The sequence below is a fragment of the Pelodiscus sinensis genome, chromosome 2, assembly GCF_049634645.1.
Source record: "Pelodiscus sinensis isolate JC-2024 chromosome 2, ASM4963464v1, whole genome shotgun sequence".
Lineage (NCBI taxonomy): Eukaryota > Metazoa > Chordata > Testudines > Trionychidae > Pelodiscus > Pelodiscus sinensis.
In genome coordinates this window covers 100130371-100154800 of record NC_134712.1, presented here as the reverse complement: position 1 = coordinate 100154800, position 24430 = coordinate 100130371, and the positions used below count along the sequence as shown (strand labels likewise).

The 24430-nt window shown below is 40.3% G+C and overlaps 1 protein-coding gene across 6 annotated transcripts in view; it reads right to left on the bottom strand.

Moving 5' to 3' along the window:
* The window catches only part of NFATC1 (nuclear factor of activated T cells 1), a 140345-nt gene that overhangs the window by 13017 nt on the left and 102898 nt on the right, over positions 1–24430 (bottom strand). For 4 of the 6 annotated variants that reach the window (XM_075921107.1, XM_075921105.1, XM_075921110.1 and 1 more), the window contains one exon: positions 23282–23968. In XM_075921107.1, coding sequence (XP_075777222.1) covers positions 23282–23968 — 687 coding nt within the window. Of the gene's footprint in view, positions 1–13898; positions 15434–23281; positions 23969–24430 lie in introns of those variants that run through there. The other 2 variants (XM_075921108.1, XM_075921109.1) reach the window with 2 other exon arrangements.

The following is a 24430-nucleotide window of genomic DNA, read 5'->3' as shown; positions in this document are numbered from 1 at the left end:
CCGTTTTTCCTTTCTTGTTCTATTTTATATCTCCTTAGACATGAAAGTCATCCTTGTGCAGAGGGTCAGCATGTTCCACTTCAGTCCTTAAAACAGAGCTTAAGTACTGCACAAGACTTCTTGTTGGTCTTCTGCAACTGGGTAATTTCATCCTGCATATCTACTATTCCTCTCCCCTTCCTGGGCAAAAGGAATTATGGATGGGGTTGGTCAGTCACAAGAGTTATCATATAGCAACAATACCTAATTATCCAGAGAAAATATATGACTCAATCTGAAATATTCCTGAGATATTCAGTGATTGTTTCAGACTTTGAGTATTTAATACTCTTCTTTAGGAGGTCCAAACAGGTTGGACTAACTGATTACCTCTAACATTTCAGTGTTATCTCTATGGATATATTGGGTAGAACACTTTAATATTTGTCCATATCACATATCCAGAATCACATCTCAAAGCTGGAAAAGGCACACTTGGGTACACCTGGAGAATAGTATATGCAGAAAAAGGACAAAAACTATTTTAGAATGTGTTAGGAAGGACTGATCAGGATTTCTTATTATAATCAAAGGAGTGGTTTAGCCTTACAAAATATCATCATGACACACCCACGGGTACACAAGGGCAAAGGGGAACAAAACAGGGTCCATAATCTTTATGACTTATTGATTTTAGAATTAAAAAAAAGCCCAAACAAGACTGAATTTCTGTATTGATTATACAATTATTAATCTTTATAGAAGCTTTTCTAACATTGCACATAATGTGCAATTCATCAAAGTATATTAGGTGCCATGGAGGTTGCATTTGATATAAAGGGGTCGTTACGTTTCTTGTAATTGCACATTATTGGAGCTTTAGTTAGTTCTAAATCAAATCCACAGGACATACATGTATGCTCTAATTGACAATGTAATAATAGGTTGGCCCCTGGTGATCATCAGGAACACTCTTCAATGAGCAGCCTTGCATTAGTGTTTTTAAAAGACTAGCTTGGGTATAGCTGAGGCCTATTGAATAAAATACAAACATATATACATAAAAGGCAGTGTGAAAGAATGATCTTGGCATCACGGGTGAGTTTTCATCAAGTATCCTTGTCCTTTCTCATCAGGGTGCAAGTAAAAGCCCCATTTCTTCTTTCACTAAATCAATGGCAAAATTCTGTGTGAATTCAGTGAACACAACATCAGGCGTTAAAACTAGAAATACCTTCCGCAGATAACAGGGCATATTTAAACCTTGTCTGAGCAGCTGCAACACTCACGACTTTACTGGAATTGACATGTTCACATCAGGGCCCCATTAGTTCCAATGTGTGCAGAAGATTACATAAAGCCTACACCTAGATATTTTGAAGGTTGATAAATTCACACACACACTTCACATTTGTGTGCACAAATAGGTAGTTGCTCAGGCAAAGTTATAACTAGGTACTCATAGTGGAAAAAGTACTCTGCAAGGTGCTCTGTGGAGGTCCAAAGTAAAGCACCCCACTGTGGCTAGGATACAGTGCTTTTTTTGTGATGGTATGCCCCAGGACAGCATATCGGCACCTATTTTCCTATTATACATTAATTGAATGGGATTCCCCTCTGGTGCACTAGCACCTATTTCCTGGGGAGGCTTGGTTCCCGATGGAAGCCTGCTCGGGACACGTGGGGTACGTCTAAACTACATGCCTCCGTCGACGGAGGCATGTAGATTAGCCAGATCGGCAGAGGGAAATGAAGCCGCGATTAAAATAATCGCGGCTTCATTTAAATTTAAATGGCTGCCCCGCTCTGCCGATCAGCTGTTTGTCGGCAGATCGGGGCAGTCTGGATGCGACGCGCCGACAAAGAAGCCTTTCTTGATCGGCACAGGTATGCCTCGTGAGACCAGGTTTACCTGTGCCGATCAAGAAAGGCTTCTTTGTCGGCGCGTCGCATCCAGACTGCCCCGATCTGCCGACAAACAGCTGATCGGCAGAGCGGGGCAGCCATTTAAATGTAAATGAAGCCGCGATTATTTTAATCGCGGCTTCATTTCCCTCTGCCGATCTGGCTACTCTACATGCCTCCGTCGACGGATGCATGTAGTTTAGACACACCCGTGGTTATTAAAGGGGCGTTTTGGCCTCCGGCGCGGCTTTTTGTTTTGGTTTGGTTTTTTGCTCAACAACTTTGAGCCTGGAGTACCAGCACCTTTTTTCTTTCAAAAAAAGCACTGCTAGTAGATATGCAGAAGTCAAAATTCAGGGGCTTGATAATACCGCAACTGCAAAGAGTTCTGCAAGGAGTTCATAAGTCATGGTGGAGACTTTACAAGTTATTGTGTCATAGAGCCCTGATAAGTTTTCTCTTTTCATCCCAACTCATTTCTTTCCACTAGATCTCATTTAAGGAGCTTCACTCATTTTTGTCACAAAATCACCTTCATTCTGCAAAAATTTTAGCAGTGCCCCCTTTTTTTTCTAGAAAGTTAATTACAACAGTCCTAAAGAATTATGAAGATGAGGATTTAAAAAAAGAAGTGGTCTTCCTGAATTATAAGGACTTTTGGTATCTCTCATCTTGAGGCTCTGTCGTGGATCTGTTCCACTTCTGGGCCCTGGCAAGTTAAGAAGTATGCCCCAAATTCAGTTTAGTTTTAGATGCCTTTACGGCAGTTACCCAAGTTATACGTAAAGAAGGCTCTCTGTCTTTGGAGTTGTTTAAGAATAGTTGAGACACACTTCTGAGAGATGGTCTAGGTACAGGCAGTCCCCGACTTACGCGGCTCCGACTTATGTCGGATCTGCACTTACGAATGGGGCTTTTCTCGCCCCAGAGCTCACAGGTGGCGGGTCGCCACCCGTGTCCTCTTGGGCGAGAAAAGCTTCTCCCAGTCTCCCTGGTCTGCTGGGGGGATCCAGCAAAGCCGCTGGACCCCCCCAGCAGACCAGGGACACCCGAGCAAAGCCGCCCAGGCGGCGGGAGTCCCGCTGCCTGGGCGGCTTTGCTCGTTTGTCCCGGAGCAAAGCCGCCCAGGCAGCAGGACTCCCGCGCCTGGGCGGCTTTGCTCCTGTCCCCCTGGTCTGCTGGTGGGGTCCAGAAAAGCCGCTGGACCCGCCCCCAGCAGACCAGAGACACCCGAGCAAAGCCGCCCAGGCAGCGGGACTCCCGCCGCCTGGGCGGCTTTGCTCTGGTTTCCCTGGTCTGCTGGGAGGGGTCCAGCAAAGCCACTGTTTTGGAAAGTGTGTGATGCCTGTAAACAAAACGCCATGTGCACATTCTGAGTGAGGTTGTCATTGTGACCGGAAATACATGCTGATGGCTTGATTCTGTTTGTCAACATCCAGCACAAATTTTCTTCTGTCTGTGAAGATGAGAGGACAGTCCTTGATAATTTGGTGTGTAATCATGGGCTATCCTAAGGAAAAAGTCTCAGGAGGCTGATAATATCATTGAGCTGATGGAGTGTCAGAGAAGCAGAAGCCATTCACTTTTCAGCATGTTGGGGAAAGGCTGACAAAACCTCACACAACATTTGGTCACAGTTATTTGGTCATGGGTATGTCATTTCTCTCCAGTGCTAAAAATGGAGTGTGAAGTTAAAATTGGCAATATGTACTGGCGGGAATGGCACAGACAAAGAGTCATGTGACAAATGTGGTGGGAGTTGTCAGAGAAACCAGATGTCTGTGGTGAAATATTTGTGGCAAGATGACGTGTCCCTTACCATAACATGAGCTATACTTAATTCCATGGGATTTTGTTTTAACCACAAATGGGCCAATTACTAAAAACCTATGGAATTCTAAGAGCCATACATGTTCTGTTAATGCTAGCTGCATTAACTGATTTCAGGGGCCTCATTCTGCGCTCACGGAAGTTTTACATCTAGGTTAACTAAACGGGGTAAAACTCTCTACTAATATAACTCATTGTAGTCAATTTGGTCCAGAGGATTTGACCCAAATATTGACCCTCAAGGGAGTTACTCTGGATTTATGCCAGCATAAGGGAGAACAGAATCAGAACCTAGAGGCCAGATCCTCAGTCTATCCAGGTCCCTTTGTATTATACTCATGGTTTTAAAGCTATCAGTTCAGGATTTCCACACTGACATAGCCAGGGTAGAGTGTGTAGGACCAGAATATTGCTGCACTTCTGTTATCCTGGGCTACCAAAACTGCCCCTTGGCAGCCAGGTACACATTAGAATAGCTCTGAAGTGGCTCATATTGTCTCTGGAGGCCAACTAGACCCCAGGATTAGGAAATTGGGATAGAAGGTAAAACACCTTTGGTTTGGCCCCTCCTCCCAGGTCTTGTGCCAAGAATAGCTTGCCTGGATCCAAGGAATGGCCCCTTCATGTGAACTGACAAGGCTATGGAGAGCATACGGTATACGGTAAAGACCAGACCTGGCTTCAGAAACTCAGTAAGTACCACAGAACTGAAGAAATAACCACCCTACCATGGCTACTTCAAGTACCATACAGAACTCTGCTGAGTGCTCTGGTGTTCACAGGAGAGATTTATTCGACCCCATGATCTAATCACTGACAAACATGCTACATGACTTCCACTCTTGAAGAGCTAGGAAAAAGGTACTTGAACAAAGAGAGGCATAGACTGTTCATTTTACAAGCACACTTAAAGAGCTGGACCATAATTCAAAACACTTGCATGGTACTTTCTAAACAATCACTTGCAATCAGCCACAACGATTTGTCCTGCTGCTTCTTGAACACTTGGAAATACTCAAACATCTCGCCCTGTTGGGATCTGAAAAGCTTCAACAGGTTACCCTGGCAAGAATTATAATTCTGCAGTGCACACAAACTTACAGGGAAATCAACATGCTGTTTGGTTGACTGGGAGACAGCGTAGGCAATAAAATGATGTGAAAGAGCTTTAAAAATATATGAGTGGCCTTTTCACTTTTAAAACCTCTTTATGCAATGAGCCAAACTGGCTGCCTCTATCAAAGCACTAAGACAATTGGGGTGACAGGCTCAAGTTTAACCGGAAGTAATAATAACCACCTCCAGCTTCTAATACAGCAGACATGGCAAATCTCCCTATTGACAAACTTGGGGCTTCCTGAAATTGTGTTGATTGTTTCCCACACTCCAATAAGATCCCCATGTGCTCATCATCTCTGAAAACCAGAACACTGAAGTAAGGTGCTTTAATATAGACTTAGGTACATAGTGCTAGACCCCAAGGACTGACGGTTTGTCTCTCACTTCAGAAATAACCTGGTGACAGGAAGTAAAAACATGATCGTATCAAATACTGAGCACCCTCAACTCCCACTCAAGTATTTGGGAACTCAGAATAGTTCAGGTGTGGACTCTAGAAAACTAAGAACACACTTTACTGGTACAATAAAAAAAAGTTGATTAAAAAAAGGCTTTGATCAAAGACTGTGTAGGCTGATTTGTGTTTGCGCCATACTATGGCATTCCTAGTACACCACGCCTTGTGTAAAACAGCATTTAATTTAGCAAATTATTATATTCTGTCATTTCTGTCTACACACATTTCTGAAATACTTTCATTCCAAATTGTTTTGAGAGGAAACATTATAAAGAATGGAAACCTGGCATTTAATCCAGTGGAAACCACCATTGTTTCCAGTTTACAGAATAGAAAAAAAATATAAAAAGAATATCAAACATTACTGCTAAGTATAGAGATGAAAGATGAGGAGACAGAAGAGATAGGGAGTTAATGCACTACATGCATTTACCTGCATTTGGAAAGAGTTCTAAAGGGTGGGTCACACTCATTTTGCTATTTTCTTTCAAAAAACCACGTAGACACATAGTTAAGAGCCAAGTTTTGCCAAATGAACATTTTTAGCTTTTTGGGAGGGGGGGCGGGAGAGCTTACTTGTGAAATAAATACCTTGATTTTTTTTTTCAGAGTATAGATGACAGGCTCTTCTGGTCAAGACACAGAGCAAATATTTACAGGTGCTGGGGAGACACCACTTCCTCCCTCTAGGCTTCAACCTAGTGTCTGCCACATAATTTTATCCACAGAACAATTTTTTTTCCAGTGATCTGCCAAGAGGAAATAACTTTGCTGTATTGGGAGTCTGGGAATCCTAGAAAACAATCTTAAATCTATAAAATAATTGAAGTGCACTTTTACTGAGCTGTTCAATTCGATTCTGATTTTTATTACAATGTCAACAAGAGTTTAATTTGTTTTAAAGTTTAGGTTCTTAAATCTGAGTGATATACGGTAGTTTACAGCTTGCTGGCAACAGCTACTGTGGAAAAAAAATTGAAAGTGCACATAAAGGCGGGTCTAAATTTGACATTGTGAAAGCAGGGAGCTGTGCCAAGAGCAGCAAACAGCATGGCTTTCCCAGTCCTGGCTGGCTTTAGGGACTGCTCACTATTGACATCAGTCGCTACGGGATACATTCCCCTGCTCTAACAAATCTCATCTGGAGACTGCAATTAAAAAAGAAATGTTTTAAAATGTAATTTCTCTCCCTAAAACATTTGCAGATGTTAACTAGATTGCTAATGGTGTAAGATGTCTGTGGGCGGGCATCTTCCTTCTTATCTGCTATGTCAAATATCAAGATTTCTTTATTTAAAAAACCCCACAGTTCTAAAGGTGACATCTTTTGGAGGACTAAAGGCTGGCTAATTTTTAAAAACTAGATTCCTTGCTGAATTGCAAGATTTTGGAAGGGACTACCCATAAGCCATCTGTTTCTTTTTTACATTCTTTTTTTCCCTTCCAGTCCGTTTTTAGAGGTAGCCTAATTCAAAAATGAATGTATTCAAAATGGCTACAAATTTCTGCCGTGAACAGATTAAGTAGTATTCCATCCAAACTATAAAATAACAATAACAACAATAGTGATGTAAGTTTTCTGCTTTAGCAACTTTGCCATGTATTTTCCGTCAGTACCCTTGGCCAGTGTATTTTTCTAAGCAATGTTAAATGCATTTAGAGAAACACACTGGACAAACCTGTAAACTGATCCTCTTTATGTGTACATGGGACATGAGAGGGGAATAGCATAAAAATGGATGAGAGTTTAGAAGCACTTGTCTCTGGGGACTCAAAAGGGGGTTTTCTCAGCTGGTTAAAGACTGTGCAAGCAGAAGTCTCTGCTTGCACTGACTGCACACGTGTCAGTTCCACCTCTACAGTGTAACTGAAGTGGAACTTTTCTCTGAGCCAAGTACTCTGTGATTTACACAGCCGTATCAAATAACTCTGGAGTACCCTGCAGAAGGTGATGGCTAAAACCTCAGTTCTGACATACAGAGCCCAGACAAGGTTGTCTGCTTGCTCCTTCTCTCTCTTTTTTTTAAACTGGCTTTGATTAGAGCCAGAGCCTTGGGTAAATCAGAGGAATTTCTAGATTTTTCTGAGTGCTGTGAGCTCTTGCTGTTTTCCGGTACCTACTTCCTGCCATATCTAAAATAACAGCAGCTGCAGGGGCCTGATAGAGAAGAGTTCCAGGGGACAAAATCACACAAATGGGGTGGGAAAGGGAAAAAAAAAGAAGTGAGACAGTTTTTAGGGAGTTGATAACACACACACTACATCAGATTCATTGTTATGGTTGATAGTCCTGTATGCTGTGGGCCTTGTTGTCAGAACAAAACAAACTCTGTAATTTGGCCATGGGAATAATAACTCTTAGCGCTCTCTAGGATAACAGAGGTAGTTTTACTGCACTTGTCCTATTGTATCGAGTATCAAGTCTTGATTAGCTAACGTCTCTGCAGGCCAGATTAGCAAGAATGAAAGTTTTGAGCTAGAGGCTTTAATGTTACTCTTTGTCTTGGCAGTAGATAGCTGCAATGCAGCTTTTGTACATCTATAACATAAGGATCTCTGCTTGCAAGAAAACATTATAGAGCACGGAATGATCGCAAATAATCCCACGTTCAATGGGGAAAAAAAAGTTAAGGTAATATTAGGGTTTCCATATTGTAGGCCGAGAAAATTCAAGAGACTTGAGAAATTCAAGAGACTTGAGAAACGAATTAGCCTTATATTCTACTAATGCCCATACTATTCAATGCTAATGGACCTTGACCTGGTAACATTCCTCAGGGTGTGGGTATAATTCTGATCTCAGGACCATTGGTATAAAATACATGCATCATAACTCCACTTACGTCAGAAATCAATTCTGATTTCCGTTGGTGTAATGAGATCAGAATCAGGCCTCTGTATCTTCCATCGAAAATACATGTGCTATTCACAGTTAGAACCCCATTGATTCTGTAGGAGTCTTCATGTGTGTTATGGAAATTGCAAAAAAAAATTAAGACATTTTAAGGACGTTGAAAGTGATGGCTCCCATATATCGTTCCCATTGTGCACAGATTAGATTCCAGATTATTGTATATGCTATTAACCTTTATATATGAGCATAATATGACTCCAGTGGGATTTGGATCTGGCCTCTAATGAATACACGCAAATATGCATAGTGAGTTACCACTGCATGTTATATGAATATTTTAATATGTATACAAGAGCACATAGTGGAATAAAAGTAAAGAGGACTGATTCTCCTCTTTTTACACACATTGTGAAGCACTGTAATTTCACTGATGTCAGTGGAATTATTTCTAATTGCCTCCCACTGTATGTGAGAGTGATGGATATTTGCAATCAGATAGATTTACTCTCCCCATCACTGGGAAAGAAAAAAAATTAGAACTTGAAAAAATATTCAAACAGAACTATCTTGAAGAAGAGTTCTTAAAATAATTTTTTAAAAAATTGTGTTTTTTTGTCAGTGGTGCGGCCCTCTCACTTTAATTTTACCATTTTACTTTTTCCTATTTTAATTCGGCATCCTGATAACTTTATGAATTTAAAATTTCAAATAATGAAAGTATGCAGGGCATAAATTCAGCCTATTCAGCGGCCCTCACAAGCCCTATGAATCACTTAAATCCTGACTTTAAATAGAGTATAAGTGAAGACTTAGGACATGCATTGGCCCTTGCTCAAAGCCGATTTTAACCACAGTAAATGCATTGTTTCATATTCTTCCACCAATATGCCAAACATTGTTGAATGGTCTTAAATTAGCCGATCAAAAGGCTCTCAAGAAGGTTATAAGTAAAAGGAAAGGAAATGGGTAGCCTTGGCTGAACCCTCTTCCTAACAAAAGCAGGATGATACATTTATATTTCTAATTCTAGACACAGGTTTGTTACAAATTGATTTAATTCATTTAAAAAGAAAAACTAAATCAAGTTTTAGTGTTGTTACACGGCAATCCCACTCCACCTTATCAAAGGCCTTCTCGGCATTTAGATTCCTTCGTCTTGTTGCTTGAGTCCTCCTTAGTAACTTCCATTATTCAATAAATTTGTACTGACTACAAAGCCTGTGCGATCAGAATATACAAGGCTAGGCCCTGATTCAGCAATCTCTTTCCTATGGACACAGGGCTCCAGTTGTACACAGCAGCTTGCAGAAGAAGGCCTTAGTTAATACCTTCTCAGGCCTTAAAGGTTCAATTTGCGGGACTATTTTACAGTTCTAGTTCAAGGAGACTGTTCACATATCATTGGTTCTCTGTCTGGCTTATGAAAGACAGATATCAGTAGTAGTTAAACTGACTGTTGAGAAGAGCTTTCTTTTTCAGTTATGTACATGAATGCTTTAATAAGTATCAGGGTGATTTTGGTCTGGAAGCACTTATGAATTTCTGGTGCAAACCATTTGGTCCAGGTGCTTTCCCTGAGTTAATATTAAGTATAGCTTTGAAAGATTCAGCAGATGCTATACTTTTTTTCAAGTTCTATTTTTTTCTCTGCCAATGCTGGGGAGGGTAAATCTATCTTCTTTAAATATCCTTCTGTAATGAATTCTTAGGTTCAGATGAAAATTATGCATGATAACATGTTGCAAAACTTCTATTCATTTATTTCTGACGATTTCTGATGATGTCCCTGAGTTAGCACATTAAGGCCCTGATTCAGAACCCATTGCAAAGAAGGCAAAGATTGCAACAGGGCTGGGATCAGGCCCTAACTGCATTTTGAGTTTCATCTTTTTAAAGCTGCTAAGTAAGGAGATTTCCTATTTCATTCCTCTAATCATATGTTCTTGTATTAGTACATTTTAAAGCATTCTTTGCCTTTCCAGAGGCTAATTGTCTCAGTATTTTTTCATGCAATGTGCAGTCTCATCTTGAATATTTTTACATGTTTTCTAATTGGTGAACCATCTAATCAACCAAAAAAAAATCTATTTTTTCTGTTTTTCTCTTTGTTTGTTGTGTGAATATTACCTATGTAATCCCTTAAAGCTGATTTTAGTGGTTGTCAGCAAGTGAGGTATGACCATACTGTACTAGTATTTGTTTGCTCAAAGAGTAATTTTCCAGATTAACTCAGATTTTGGAGTTATTTGGGCCACATTGGACCTTCCTACCAAAAAGCGGTGGGAGGGAACTTTATACATTGATATCTCAAGAGGATATCCACACAAAGATAACACCAAATTATCCTGCCAGGGTCAGAGGAGAAAGTTTGCTCTTCTCTACCCCATAGAAAACTCACTTTAACACCATGGATCCCCATATATCTTCAGGAGGCCAGAATCATCTGTACAGAGGCTCTGGATCCCTGCTTTGGCTCTGGTTTGCTGGCAGTGCTGCTCCACAGACTCCTGGGAGAGATTTCCCTCTGGCCATGCTTACTTCTTTCTGGCTGTGTTAATTTTTCCTGTGTGACTTATATGGGACCAGAGCAGGGACAAAATGATCCATCCTGGACTCACCCCAAGTCAGTGACAGTCAGTCAGTGTCATAGAGTTTAACGACAGAAGATCATCTAGTCTGATCTCCTGAATATACAGAGGACCAACACCACCCATACGCTAAGCCCAACAACACTCTATAAAAGTAATTTAATCTGTTTTTTTATGCCCATCAGTTTAATTTAACACTTTTATGATCAATGCACTCCCATCATCCCCCCATCCACTGAAATGATCATCTCTAGATATTATTTTGCATAGCGGTTAAATCCCGGGCTATTGTTCTTCATTAGCGTAGTTTCAGATGTACATCCATTTCCCCTGCCACACACATATTTATCCTTTCCTATTCCTCTCATATCTCATTCTTTCTTATTCATCTTTTTTAATGGTGATGTTGTATTTCCCCTCTCTCACTTCTCCTCTAATTATACCCACATGAAGTTTCACAGCCAAACCAGCCTTCTCTTCTAATGTCAAATGTTACTATGTGTATCTACATTAGATAGCATTGCGGCAAAAATATTTGTACTGTAGATGAAAAAGATGTTTTTTCCAAACAGAGTAAATATATATAGCCACACATACACACATATTCTCTTACATCCCTCATCATAAAAAAGGGCCTGCTACTGCAATTACAGCCATGCAGATTGGTCCTTGTCCCATCGTGGCTCTCTCCAAGCCATAAGTTGGTCAGGCTCCCCTTGACTATAAGGATCCCTACACATAGATCTGATCTTACAAACTTCTATGCTTTTGACTAACTCAATGGGACTACTATGGTGCAAGTTTCAATGGAGCTATGCTAAACACCAGGGGAAGAGCTGGCCTTTCACTTGATTTGTAACCAACCTGACTGCCAGAACAACGGAGGAAATGCCTTCCCTTCAGCATATCTCCATTTGTTACACTGCATTATAAAAAATGATGTTTTGGTTCCCAGTCTTTTCCTTCAGCTTCCTCTGCAAAACCATCCTAGACTTAGGTTTCAGCACTGTAAGCTTTTTCCCAAGTCTGCAGCAGTTTTATCATCAAAATATTGCAACCCTTTCTGCAACATTTAAAGTTCTCTGCTGGCACACAGAGGCATTAACATCTCTAAAAGGAACTGCTCTCCTCAGTCTCTGCCATTCTAGCAGAAGATGGGCCAGCTGTTCATGTGATCTATATGAGCACAGTTCCATGGACATCATTCACCAATTCATACCCACGGAGAAATTCATCCACTGTTTCTAGTTTTGAGTCTGAAGTTTGAACAGGTTTCAGTAATTCTGATCAGATTTTTACACGTCTAGCATGGATTGCTGGAAACAGCTGTTCGAAGTTCCTGGAATTTTGGAAAGTCCTCCAGAGCAGCTACTGCTGGCTTATGTATGATCATTGAGGAGCACATATACTTGCTGAAGTCTAAAGCTTTTCTATCTTGGAATTAGTTTTTCTTCTCTCTCTTTTCCAATAAGTTTTCTAGCCAATTTTACTGACATTAATGTGCAACAAAGTAACAATCCCATCGCTTATTCTGGTATAAATAGACATAAAGAGGCTGGGACTGAATCTGTGAGTGTGGGTCTGTCTCCCTGAGTGGCAGCTCCTCCAGAAGCCCTCTTTCAAAGAGATCCTTACAGTGCTTGAGAGACCTCTCCTCCCAAACACACTCAGGATGTGTTCACACAATTCTGAGCACTGTGACTGATTCTCCTGCCAAAGAGGAGACATCTGGTCTAATTTTTACTCCAGTTCTATACTGGTATCACTCCACTGACTTCCACCCAGGAACTCCTGCTTTAAACTGGTCTGAGGTCAGAATCAGGTCTGCATAATCTTGTGTCACAGAACATTTAGTGGAGTGGAGAAAGATCGGTCTATCTAAATATAAAATAAAACCAACAAGCAGTATAAATATGTTATTATTAGTAATAACAGTTCCCCTTGAAATCTCTTTTGACATTAAAGTGTTATACACCCTCATTTTAGATAAGACAAGCATATTTCACCTCACTAGTATTGCTCATACAATGGTTCTCTATTATAAAGCAATTCTGTCTGGAAAAATCATTAATGGATAATTCAGTTGCACAGAGGTAATAGTCCTCAAGTAAATAGTTCAGTCTATGTTTAAATCTTGGAATGCTGTAGAGCTCAAATTTATTCTAATTTAAGACTGAAACAGCTAATTAATAGTAATGACAAAATAATCTTTACTGTTGGCTTGTATTTTCCATGGAAATAGTTGATTAGCAAATACTCAAATGTCTCAAAAACCATCAGTAATTCAGACAACTGCGTCTGAAGACCCTGGAGCCAGTTTCACAGCTGCAATCCTGCAGTTCAGTTTGGGAAGGGTTTAAGTACAGCAGAAAGTACACAGTTCAGAGTATCCACCTGATCTCATATTTCCAAGAAACCCCATTCAATAGACATGGAGAATTTTCAGTGAGGTCAATCATGAATGGAAAAAACACACACCACCACATACACATTCAAATCAGTGAGGAAAAGTTTCTCCATAGCATATAAATATAGCCTGGAATCATTCTATTTTTCTTCTTAATACCTTTTTGCTCTTTCATATTTTGCAAGCCTCAGAGGTAACAGCAAAAACAACAACAAAAGCAAGCAGCAGCAGCAGCATTTCTTCCCTCTCTGCCTTATACAGTCTCTAAGAGGTGTTATTTGACATCCATTATTTCTGTTTTCAATGGGTCAAAGTGGTCCACCTTCCACTATCAGTCATGTTCAATGTCACAGAACTTATAAGGCTAGCACGGGGACAGAATTTAATCCACTGGCCACACTCCAGAATTCTTTAGTCCAAGTTTCCCTGAAGTCCGTACGATAGGTGAGGTTTGGCTGAGTAAGAACAAAGACTGAAATCCTGCCTCCACCATTCCTATCTGGTTATGCACAAGATTCTTTGGAACAACCATAGCTCTGCTGAGGGGTATGAAAAAAAGGGGCTGTACAGGGAATTCTGTAGCCCACTTCCTCACATTTTGTTTAGAAACTGTGTATTGTAAGCCAGAGAACACTGAAGGTAGTCCAAATATTGGAACTACAGATATGGGGTTCCAGGACTATAAAATTCATGGGCTTGTATATTCTTTCAATATCATCTCGCTTCACCTAATACTCTTTTGAGTTATGGTAAGTCTGAAAAAAAAAAACCCAGCAACAAACCCACACCACATTAAAAGGCCTTTTCAACTTCAAAGTCTGTGAACTAATTTTGTCAAAGAGAGCTAGGCCCATGCTTTCCCGCTGCCTGCCATATCTGCTGATATTTGTAATGTTAAGACTGTGCAGCCTCTCCCAGATGCGCAGGATGAGGTAGGCTTAAGGGGTGATTCATTATGATAAACCTCCTCTTAACACAGGCAAAACAATTTCCCCCTTGGTGGCAAACCAATTAAAGTCCCTCTGAAACTCTGAGACAGGAAAGAACAAGAGTTATCCTAATTGACGCTCAAGCTGCCATAAAGCCCACAAAGAAAGCAAGCATACAAGGTCTATTACTGTACCAAAGCTCTGTCTGAAAAAACACAGTTGTCAAGCAGATGTAGATGAAACAATCAACTTTGCTGCATACAATTCTCCCCAAAGAGACTCCAGTCTTTGACTGTCTATCAACAACTAGATTTCAATGAATGTGGCTATTATGCATTTTAACTGTTAGCTTTGGGCCTGGTCTGCTCCCAGTGAACCCAAAGGGAATGTTGACTTAAGCAGGAACAGGAGCAGATCTTTCGTTTTTTAGTAATCTAGTAATATTATACCTTGCTAACTGGTAGCAAAGTTCACTTATTCATGAAGTCAATTACACTCTTTATGGGTATAAACTTGCTTATATGGTTAGATGTTGCCTGGATTGGGCTCCATGTTTGTGAACTCTAACGTCTGCTATATTCAGCAGAGATTTATATGTTACTTTTTGTTTACTCAAGTCAATGGAGAAAAGGGTTCTTTCTGAAACAGCTTCTCCACCAGAGTACTGGGACTTTAAGTGGCTCACATGATAATAATTCCTGTCTGGCTAACATTGCACAGCTCAATAGTGACACTCTTCAGAAATCTTTTAAAACAAATATATTCCAAAAATGAGCGCTAGCATCCGAACAAAGCTTTCTCAGGAAAGTCTTTGCTTCTGCAAGCCACAAATTTTCTTTGGCACCAGGCCAGGCTTATAAGCAGACGTAAATGTTACTGAAGCTGAAATGCAGCAAGTCCTTCTCCCCAGCTCACCTAAGAAAACTTAAAAAAAAAACCCTTCCTGTTTGAAACACCAATGCCAATATCCATTACTATGGAAGTAAGAGAATGAATAAGATGTAGAAGTGAGACGTGATTTTTTTTTTATTTAATTGCACAGGGAGTACCAGGGCTGCAGAGTGGAACTGGGATTTAGTTTGAAGAAACGTGGTATGACACAGCCTCAGCATATACTTAATGACCTGTAATGTTTAATGCAAAGGCACATACAATGCAAGTGTTGTTTCCTGAATACTAAAAATACCATACGATAGCTATAGGTGCAAGTTACTGCCCACTGAGACCTTCCTTTTTGGATGCCTGCTCACCCTTGCTCTTGCAAAATACTCTCATTCAGCAGCCCTGGATGTGACGGGGAGTGGAGGGCACTCAGCCAGTCTCAGAAGGGATCTCAATGCCTTGAAGAATTGGACTTTTAAAGACCTTGTGTAAATGTTCAAAGAAGAAAAACAAAGTTCACCATTAGATTTCATAGTACACAGCATCTAAACGTTTAACATCAATAGGTTGCATGTGCTGGACTGGGCGGAATCAGGAAGCAACACCTGTTCTTGTCGTTTACAGTTTTGGAGGCTCTCTTTTTGTGAGGCTCCAGGGAGGGACTATTCACAAAGACTGCTATGGAGAGTGAAAAGGCAACCTTGATATCCTGGCCATGTGTGGTTTAGTTTAATACAGGTTGGACTTCTCTGGTACGGAACCCTCGGGACCTGACTGGCCTGGGACAATGGGATTTGCGGAACCAGGGGAGGTCCCTTCCCTAATGGCCCGCTAAACTGCTGCCCCTCCCCAACTGCTGCCTGGCCGGCCGTCACTCCCTGGGCCGGAGCTCTCCAGATGCCACTGGCCCCACTGCTGCAGGGGTCAGAGCTGTCCAGCAGGGGTTGGACCTCCCTGGCTGTGGCCAGGGTCAGAGCTTCCTGGCTGCAGATGGGGGTTGGGTGCGTGGCCAGGGCTGGAGCTTCACAGCTGCTGCTGGTCCCCTGCTACAGCCCAGTTGCGGTGTAGCAACTTGCGGTGTCCCCCCCACGGGGCTCCAGGATGAGTCTCCCCCACTCCCGCACTACTGCCTCATGGCCAGACCTCCCTATACCTGGACTTTGTGGTCCAGGAACATCTGTGGTCCTGCCAGACCATGGATGTTGCCAGCCCAGAGAGTCCCGGTTAAGGGAGGTACAACCAGTAGTCTACCACTCCAGGTCTAAAGGTCTGACCCTAATGAAGTATTTGAGTCCTTTATATTATTTCTCCTACCCATCACATACAATCTACATCCTAAATGTTAACGACTCAGCATGTTTTACCACAGTAGCATGTACACTTTTAGCTATCATTAGAAATGAGAAGGATCTTGATTCAGGCATGGGGCCAGGTTTAGTAAAACTTTCCATGAGGAAAGCTTTTTGTTTTCTCTCAAAGCTGCTCGATCAAGCCAACAGGGAGTGAGAGACTGCTCATATCCAGACTGAAGTGTAGACAGTATTACTGCATTTTGTAGACTACCTGCATGTTGTTCTAATGACATCTGGACTACTGGAAATCAGAGAATGAACTCAGAAGTTTTCAAAGGCATAATTGTGGCAGCAGTAGACTAAACGTAAGGCCTTGAGAGCCAATCACTTTAATCACAAAGCTGAAATGTATGAAAAAGGATACATTTCAGCAAAAGAATAATTCTGTCTGCTACAGTTCCTGTTCAAATAAACTATATCACCCTATCACGTGCACTTCAGCAATATACAGGAATATAAAAAAAAATGAACATATGGTTTAGAGGCAACAGAATTTCATAAATACTATATAGGAGATATATGGACTTGTCAGACATCTAACAGTTCGACAGTATAAGCAATTCATGGGAATGACATTAGCAATAGCTCATATTACATCCATGAGGTACACTTTTACTGCAAAAATTATGTTTAAAAGAGCGATGTTTAAAATGAACTGGCTGGTGAGGCTGCAGCTTTCAGTAACACTTTACCTGTGGTTTTGCCACTTTTGCTTATTATTGGGAGTTTAAGGCTCCCAATTTACCTTTTTAGTTTAAAAAAAAAAAGAAGTTGAAAAGAGTGCATTCATGGTCAAAGTATGATAAAACTCAGCTGTACCGAGATAATTATGGAGGCAAAAGCCTACTTGTTTTAAAAAGAAGCTGATGATGTGTTTTCAGTAACTGCTGTCAGCCACGTACTGAAAAGTTCAGACACCTCTTTGTTTATGATGTATATATTTTTGTCACTATGCCGGGAGCTAAACATATACATCCAATAGCATCAAGATCAGAAGACAGCCCTTTATTTAAAAAAAAAAAATGAGGGAGGCGAGGAATTAACTTTCAAAGAATCTGTTGAATGCTCTTAAAATCCATAGCACCTGGAATCAGAACCCAAGGGAAAGTGCTAGGAAACACATTTTAAAACCAGCGAGGGCAGATTTTTACCCCGAGTCCAAATAATCATCAGAGCTGTGCAAGTACAGAACTTTAGGTTTGTAGCTCAAGCACAACATTATTCAAAACATAAATATTGTTTATTAAATGTATTTGTTATTGTCTAGGTACCAATTCAAATGAAAACTAAGAGCAAGAGTACATAATAACTGTTGACATATGTTGAGAAGACAGATCACAATGAAATCCCTTTCTAGTTGGTACCAATGTTTTACCCCCTTGTTTGTGAAGGTATCATTACCAGTGAATGCTAAGTCAATTCTTTAATGTTTTTAATGTCAGAAAATAATTTCATAATTGCATGTCATTCTGCTGCAGCTCAAAAAATGTATCAGCCTGGGGGAGTGCCAATCATAACATCTTAATGATGTTTCCTGGCATTAAAACACCTAATTGAATTCTCTCTGTCCTAGCAATATGAAAATTTGGTCTCAATCCTTGTTCTACCCAAGCTACATTAGGCACAGGAATGGGAAGTGGGCCCCGGGAGAGATGACTTTAAGCCTCTTTTATTCTGAATTTGACCAAGGCCCTTTCTGGTCCCCAAAATAAGTTCTACTTAGCTGCTTATGGCCACAATGGCTTATTTCTAACATCTTAGTAAAGCAACCAAAAGTTTGGAAAATTCTCTGAGCCATCTTGGTCAGCAAATCTGAACTGAAAATTCCATCTGAATAGACTTGTTTGGCACATGCTGTGACTCAGATCAAGAAAAAGAAACACACAAAAATGTAAAATAAACATTAACTGAGCACTGACATCTCAGTTCATGAAATAAAGTTTGGTTCCATGGGTGGGCAAAAGTTCAGGGCCAGTTCTTAATTTCCCCAAAGCAGCTGATCTCTTGGCTAGTTAGTGATAATTCTGCTCTCTTTTGTAAATGGCTGTAAAGCACATTTATACTCCAGTGGCTTGGCAAACCAATGATAGCCGACTGTTCCTGAGCCTTGTTCTCCTTCCTGGTAGCACCATGGCAGTGACTTTGAGCCTCATGAACAATATTTTATCTGTTTTTGTACTCAAGACTCAGTGCTGATAATCAATGATTCTTAAAATGCTTAACAGAATAGAATTTGCCTTTCGCTGTCTGTCTTGTAGGGTTTTCCATAGCTCTTATCGCCCTAGTGTCTGAGTTGTTCTCAAGTTAGAGCCTTGTGCAATTCATGGAGCCTTCTCCTTTTCCCAATATAGGAGTCTCTGCTTAGGACATCCCTTTTTCTTTTTAATAAGACACCTTTCACACCAAAACCACTCTTTGACTTCATTGAGCTTTGGATTTGACCCCAAGTTTGATACTGCTAATACAGTGACTGTAAAAGCAAAGGGAGCAGCCGTTAGGCAACCAGCAGTTGCTCTCACGCACAATGTCTTGGCCATTATCACTTGCATTTCTGCGTAAGGACTGTTGGTCAGGGTCTTGAAGGCAACTCCTATTTCTTTTTGCAAGGAACTATGGAATTGCCTGGATGGCCACCAGACACAGGGATAAAAGCTCATTTTACCTCTTTCATCTGAAAGACCACACTTTGAACAGTACCTCAGCCCTTACTACTGCGGTGTCAGCATTGAGAGTCAATCAGAGTCTTGTTTGGGATTAAATTTCAGTGCTGTCTGACACAAGAATGCTAATTGAGCCAGACACATCTCAATATTAGGAATATATTCACAATAAAGCTCACATTACTTTTCAAGGGGCTTTTCAAGGATTTTATACTGTTTTTGAGATGGATATTCATGTATTAAAACAGGCTACCAATCTAATCAGTGGCCCAGGTGGCTACTGTTGGTTTTTGTTTAAAATGAAATTGCCAAGACCAACACTTACTTGTCAAACTAGAAGCCTCCTTGGGTTTTCCCTTTATACCATGTTAGCCGAATATCATTACACCAACACTGAAACATCATATACAGTGCATATATTTATATAAACACACTGACTGCATTTTTCCAAGAACCTCTGTGATGTAGATGGCCTAAGTCTGGAACTACTCCAGGCCAAATGAATGAATATTGCTTTGATCCCACAGGCTGAAACTGGAAAACTTCTGTTTATTCCAGGTCCAAGATTACTTAAAAGTTATTAGCAGTAGAGATACATAAATCAAACCAAGAAAAAAAGGCAAGTTTGTGAGACTCTGAATGAAATGTCACTTTGTGTAACCATGGTTGGGTTTTTAATTTGTCCTGTGGTGATATTAGCATGCTGTCCGTCTATTTTAGGGTTTTATGTTGCCGCCCATCACCGTTGTATCTGAGCACCTCCCATATAAAATCAATAGCAAATAAGTTGCTAATGGACTACATGGAATCACTGGTACTTCTTTTACAGAGTAGGGCATTTAGTTTTGATTGATTAGATTTTATTAAATTACTTTTAGGGAGAGGGGGAGTTGAATATTGAATTTTGGGCCAAAGGAAGAAATCCTGTGCATTAAAATTAACTTATTTTTACAGCTTCGGTATTGTTTATTCACATAGAGATATAGAAAGAAAATGTAGTTAGTTATAAAAGCCTGAAGAGACATGACTGAATCAATACTTAAATTATAAACAGAAGATGATTTCAATGTATTAAAAATAAAGATGAAATTGTCTCTATTTCTTGGCTTGATTGGAATTCTATATTTTCACCTTCAAAATACTATTACAAAATAAATACAGTCTATATAATGCTCCAAGACAGAAAACACTTGAAGGTGGATAAAATACAAATGGGAAATAATGGCAATGATTTGAACTTGACTACGGCCCTGTAACAAAAACAAACGAAAGGTTTTTTTTCCTAGTTAATCATATCCACTGTGTGATATCTTCACTGCCAGCATTTAGTACTTAATTTGACAATTAGCTCCAGTTACTTCAGTGAAACAGTTCATGATGGAATGCATAATGCACTGTGAGCCAGGTTATCACAATCAGCCCTCAGTGAATAATATATAGCTGGGAAACTCCAAGAGATCAGCAAGTTGGTCTCTATATGGATGTTGCAATGACCAAGCTACCATTCTGAACTGTGCTTGTCGGTCAAAATTCCACCCTTCAATAATCATTCTTTGGGTATGAGAAGGTGACTCTTTACTGAAACAATCTCATAAAAATTATTCACTCCACTTGTAAATTATAAGAAAGTTAGGGAAGACGGGGTAATTCCCCAAAGGACAGCCGTCTACCTACAACGTTAATCTCTGATGAACCACAGTGATGGTCTGCAAAGCAGCATTGATGAAATACGATTTTTAAAAAAAAATGTAAAGTGTAATCTATAGATTGATATTCGCGCATAGAGCACAATAAAAATAATAAGCAGAAATAAAAATACCATGGGCAGTATGGGAAGTAAACAGTGTAAATCAGTTGGAAAGAAAGAGATGACGAGGGAAAGAAGACATACATTATAATCGTGAGAAAAGTTAGTTTTTCAAGTACATTTCTGGGATTCAGAATTATGACGCCACTGCTTTTAGAGAGTGCTCCTTAATTCATGGGAGTTTGGCAACAACATGTATTTTCTCTTACTATTGATAAAAGCAGGAATTGTTTCTCTGTCTCTAGTTCTGTGGCCAGTCACAGAATGGTTTTAACTAGCATGATACACACTGAAGTATGAATTCCATCATCTGTCTATAGTGATGCTGAGTGATTTCAAAGTAATGACTGGGCCCAAGTCATTTATGCTGTCAGGGTATGTCTACACTAGCTCGGGAATTCGAGCTAGGTAGGCAAATGAGGGCAACCGGAGTTGCAAATGAAGCCCGGGATTTAAATATCCAGGGCTTCATTTGCATCTTCCCAGGCGCCGCCATTTTTAATCCCCCCCCTTAGTCTGAACTCCATGCCCGCGGCTACACGCGCCACGGAGTAGGTAGTTCGAATTAGAATCTCTAATTCGAACTACTGGTACACCTCGTTCCAGAGACAATGAGGTGGAGAAGAGGGGAGAGAAAAGAAATTCTCTTTACTAGAAAACAGAGCACCAACACTGTTGCCCTGTAACATGTACGGCACACTAAGAGCTGAAGCAGGTTCTGAGATTGCTGCACTTGTGTTCACTGAGGGGGTTCTGTCTAGAGGATCTGTGCATCCCTGCAACCAACAGTCCTGAGTCTCAACCATGCCCCTCCAAATGGAGAGCAGCATAGATCAGCTCTGAATCCTGGGGGGAGGTAGGTTTGCTTCTCTCAGGGGACTGCAACAACTGCACAGCCTATCAAGCATGTCTCAGACTGAGAGAGCTCGGATGTTCCTATACTTCTCCCTTCTAAAGTAAGCCTTTTCATTTTTGAGAAATTAATACATTGTATTAAACAAAAAAAGGGAGAGAGGGGATGATGGATTATAATTTGTGGAGGTGTAATGTTCTGCTCTTCTAGAGGAATGGTCACATGGATGACTATTGCTATGGATTGACTCTTCAATATTATTATATGTAGATTCTGTTAAACTTGTAATCTGTCCCTCCCTGGGTAATCTTTGCTTTCTATCAATCTTTCATGTGATTAGGGTTTCTTGTGTGTGTTTGTTTTTTGTTTCTTAGTTTTTGTTTATTTCATTTTGGACATTGCAGCAGTTCAAATCTTGTTTTGGAAAGTAGTATGCATGTGGGGAAAAAAGATTATGTTTACATGAAGACTTGCCTGTCCTCAGCATAGAAAGAAGTGCAGTAAAGTTTTGAAATAGCCACATAAAACTTTAATGAACTGTGCTCCAAGTTAAGCAAAGTTCTTTTACTTGTCTGCCATGTAACTGATTAGGATCTCTATTAATATGTATTCCCAAACCAAAAAGCAAAATGCTATTATTTAAATTAAAAAATACTAATGTTTTTATCCCAATTCAACAAGTATCATGCCATTTGAAATCAAATGAAAACTGTCACAAAATTATACTTAAAAAGTAAAATTAATTGTCTTTGTTATAATTTCACCTTGAAAGACAATCATATTCAGAAGCTCCTTGACATCAATTAGTTTCAATATAGACATTTCAAATACATTCCTTTCCCAAACAGCATAGTATATCACATAAAGATATATTGCTATTGAAAAGGAGCTCACATATTGCATTATGGTGAAGGTTCAGAATACTACTGGGATACTTAGCGGTAAGTGCTAAATTACAGCCCCACGAGGCCATATAATCAATTTCCAGATTACTCTCTTTATTATCTTCAGCTACTAAATCTTTGGAAACCAACGTGAGACAAATTCATCACAGCATTTTAGCATTTGAGTTTTGTGTCAGTGTCTGCATATATGTATACACACACACACATACACACACACACATTTTAGAAACTAGAAAAAAAATCGGCTACCTAAAAACCCAACAATCGTAACTGCAAATGCCACAAGACTAAAAAGCTATGAGCTGAAGGACATGCCTCGGATTTTAATTTGAGTTTTCTCGGCTGAAGTAGAGCAGTTTATCAGTTTGTTCCAGTTAGCAGATTTGTGTATCTGAAGTTTCACTGCATTACAAACAGGACAATGTTAAATATGTTTTCACTGCCATTCCACAGCTCACTGGCATAGGCAGAAACCAAGACCATATGGTTAATATTATTGCAATGTAGCTATTGGTCATGCAGCTTGCTCTACAGTGACTAACAGCATTTAATGCTTAAAAATACAGGTTCGTTATTGCAAACCAAATTAAAGAGCTCTTTCTCAGATAGAGAACATCAGAGCAAAATTCCGCACCATTCCACAAGGCTGTTAATTGCCACTTTCTTCCATCAGAATTCTGAAGGGGGGGTTAAAAGAACTCACTGATACAGCAATATGGTTGAATGCAAACCTCTACAGCTGTGGAAGACTTACCATCATCCAAGTACAACTGGTCCAATTCCTCAGGTTCTCGCTTGATCATTACAGGAATAGGGGCCAAATTATGATTACTGTCCTCATGCAACTCTGGCAATGAGAGTGGTTGGTTTGTTGGAGACTCATTTCTTTGAACCTTCGGCAGTTGGTGCTGCTGTTGACCCATTATGGATGAGTGAGTTGGACTGCAGGACTGCAAATAGGTTGGCTCTTGGGTAACAGATGGAACTGGAGAGGAGGGACTGTTGGGATAGAGTGTTTGTTGGTAACCAAGGGAACAGCTACTGCTCAGATGTTGACTCACCTGCGGCTGCAGCATGATGTGAGATGATTGCTCTGGAGAACTTGGGTGCACAACTATAGACCTTGGCACTTCCTGTATGGTAGGGACCCCGCCAGCAGGCTGCTGAAGTCCTAGGTGACTGTGGCCCGGGTTGGTGATGCACTTGTAAGCAGAAGATGAAAGATCATGCAGCTTGGGGCTTGAGTTGGGAGAGGATGACATCACAGTGTTTCGCTGCTGACAGGAAGTGAAGCCAGCCACAAGGCACGAACCAGGATCAGGAGGCATCATGATCTGCTGGCTGTAGTATGGTTTAGAGAGAGGGTTTAATCCTTGGTTCATTGGTCCACAGGTTTGAGCAGGCTCATAGTCATCACTGGGTTCAGTTTTTATAATTGGAACTGTTAAGAGAGAGAGAAAAAAGTTTTAAATAAACATGAGTTGCATATTGGTATGATCAAGTTGGCTTGTGGCTAGGATACCCTTTGCAAAACAAACACCGTCTTGAATAAGACTCTGTGTGTCTTTTGCCTAGTTCTCCCACCCTATAAAAAAAATGAATGAGTCATCAGCACAAGAAAGTCACAGCTGGTTTTAATATTGAAAGGACTATTTTCTTTGGACTCTCCTTCAGCACTAATGTGCTATAAAAATCTATTTGCAAATAGCTGTGCTGCAGTAGAAGCTTTGGACCCAAGGGCTCCATGGATTTGTAGTAATCAAAGCAAAAATTTTAACTTGGATGTACTACTGCATTTCTACTGCTACTGAGGGTCCATTTGATAAATGTCTGCACATTTGGTAAACCCAAGTATAATAAGATCGTGGTGGGGCTTTGAGTGTTCAACCAAAATAAAACTGCA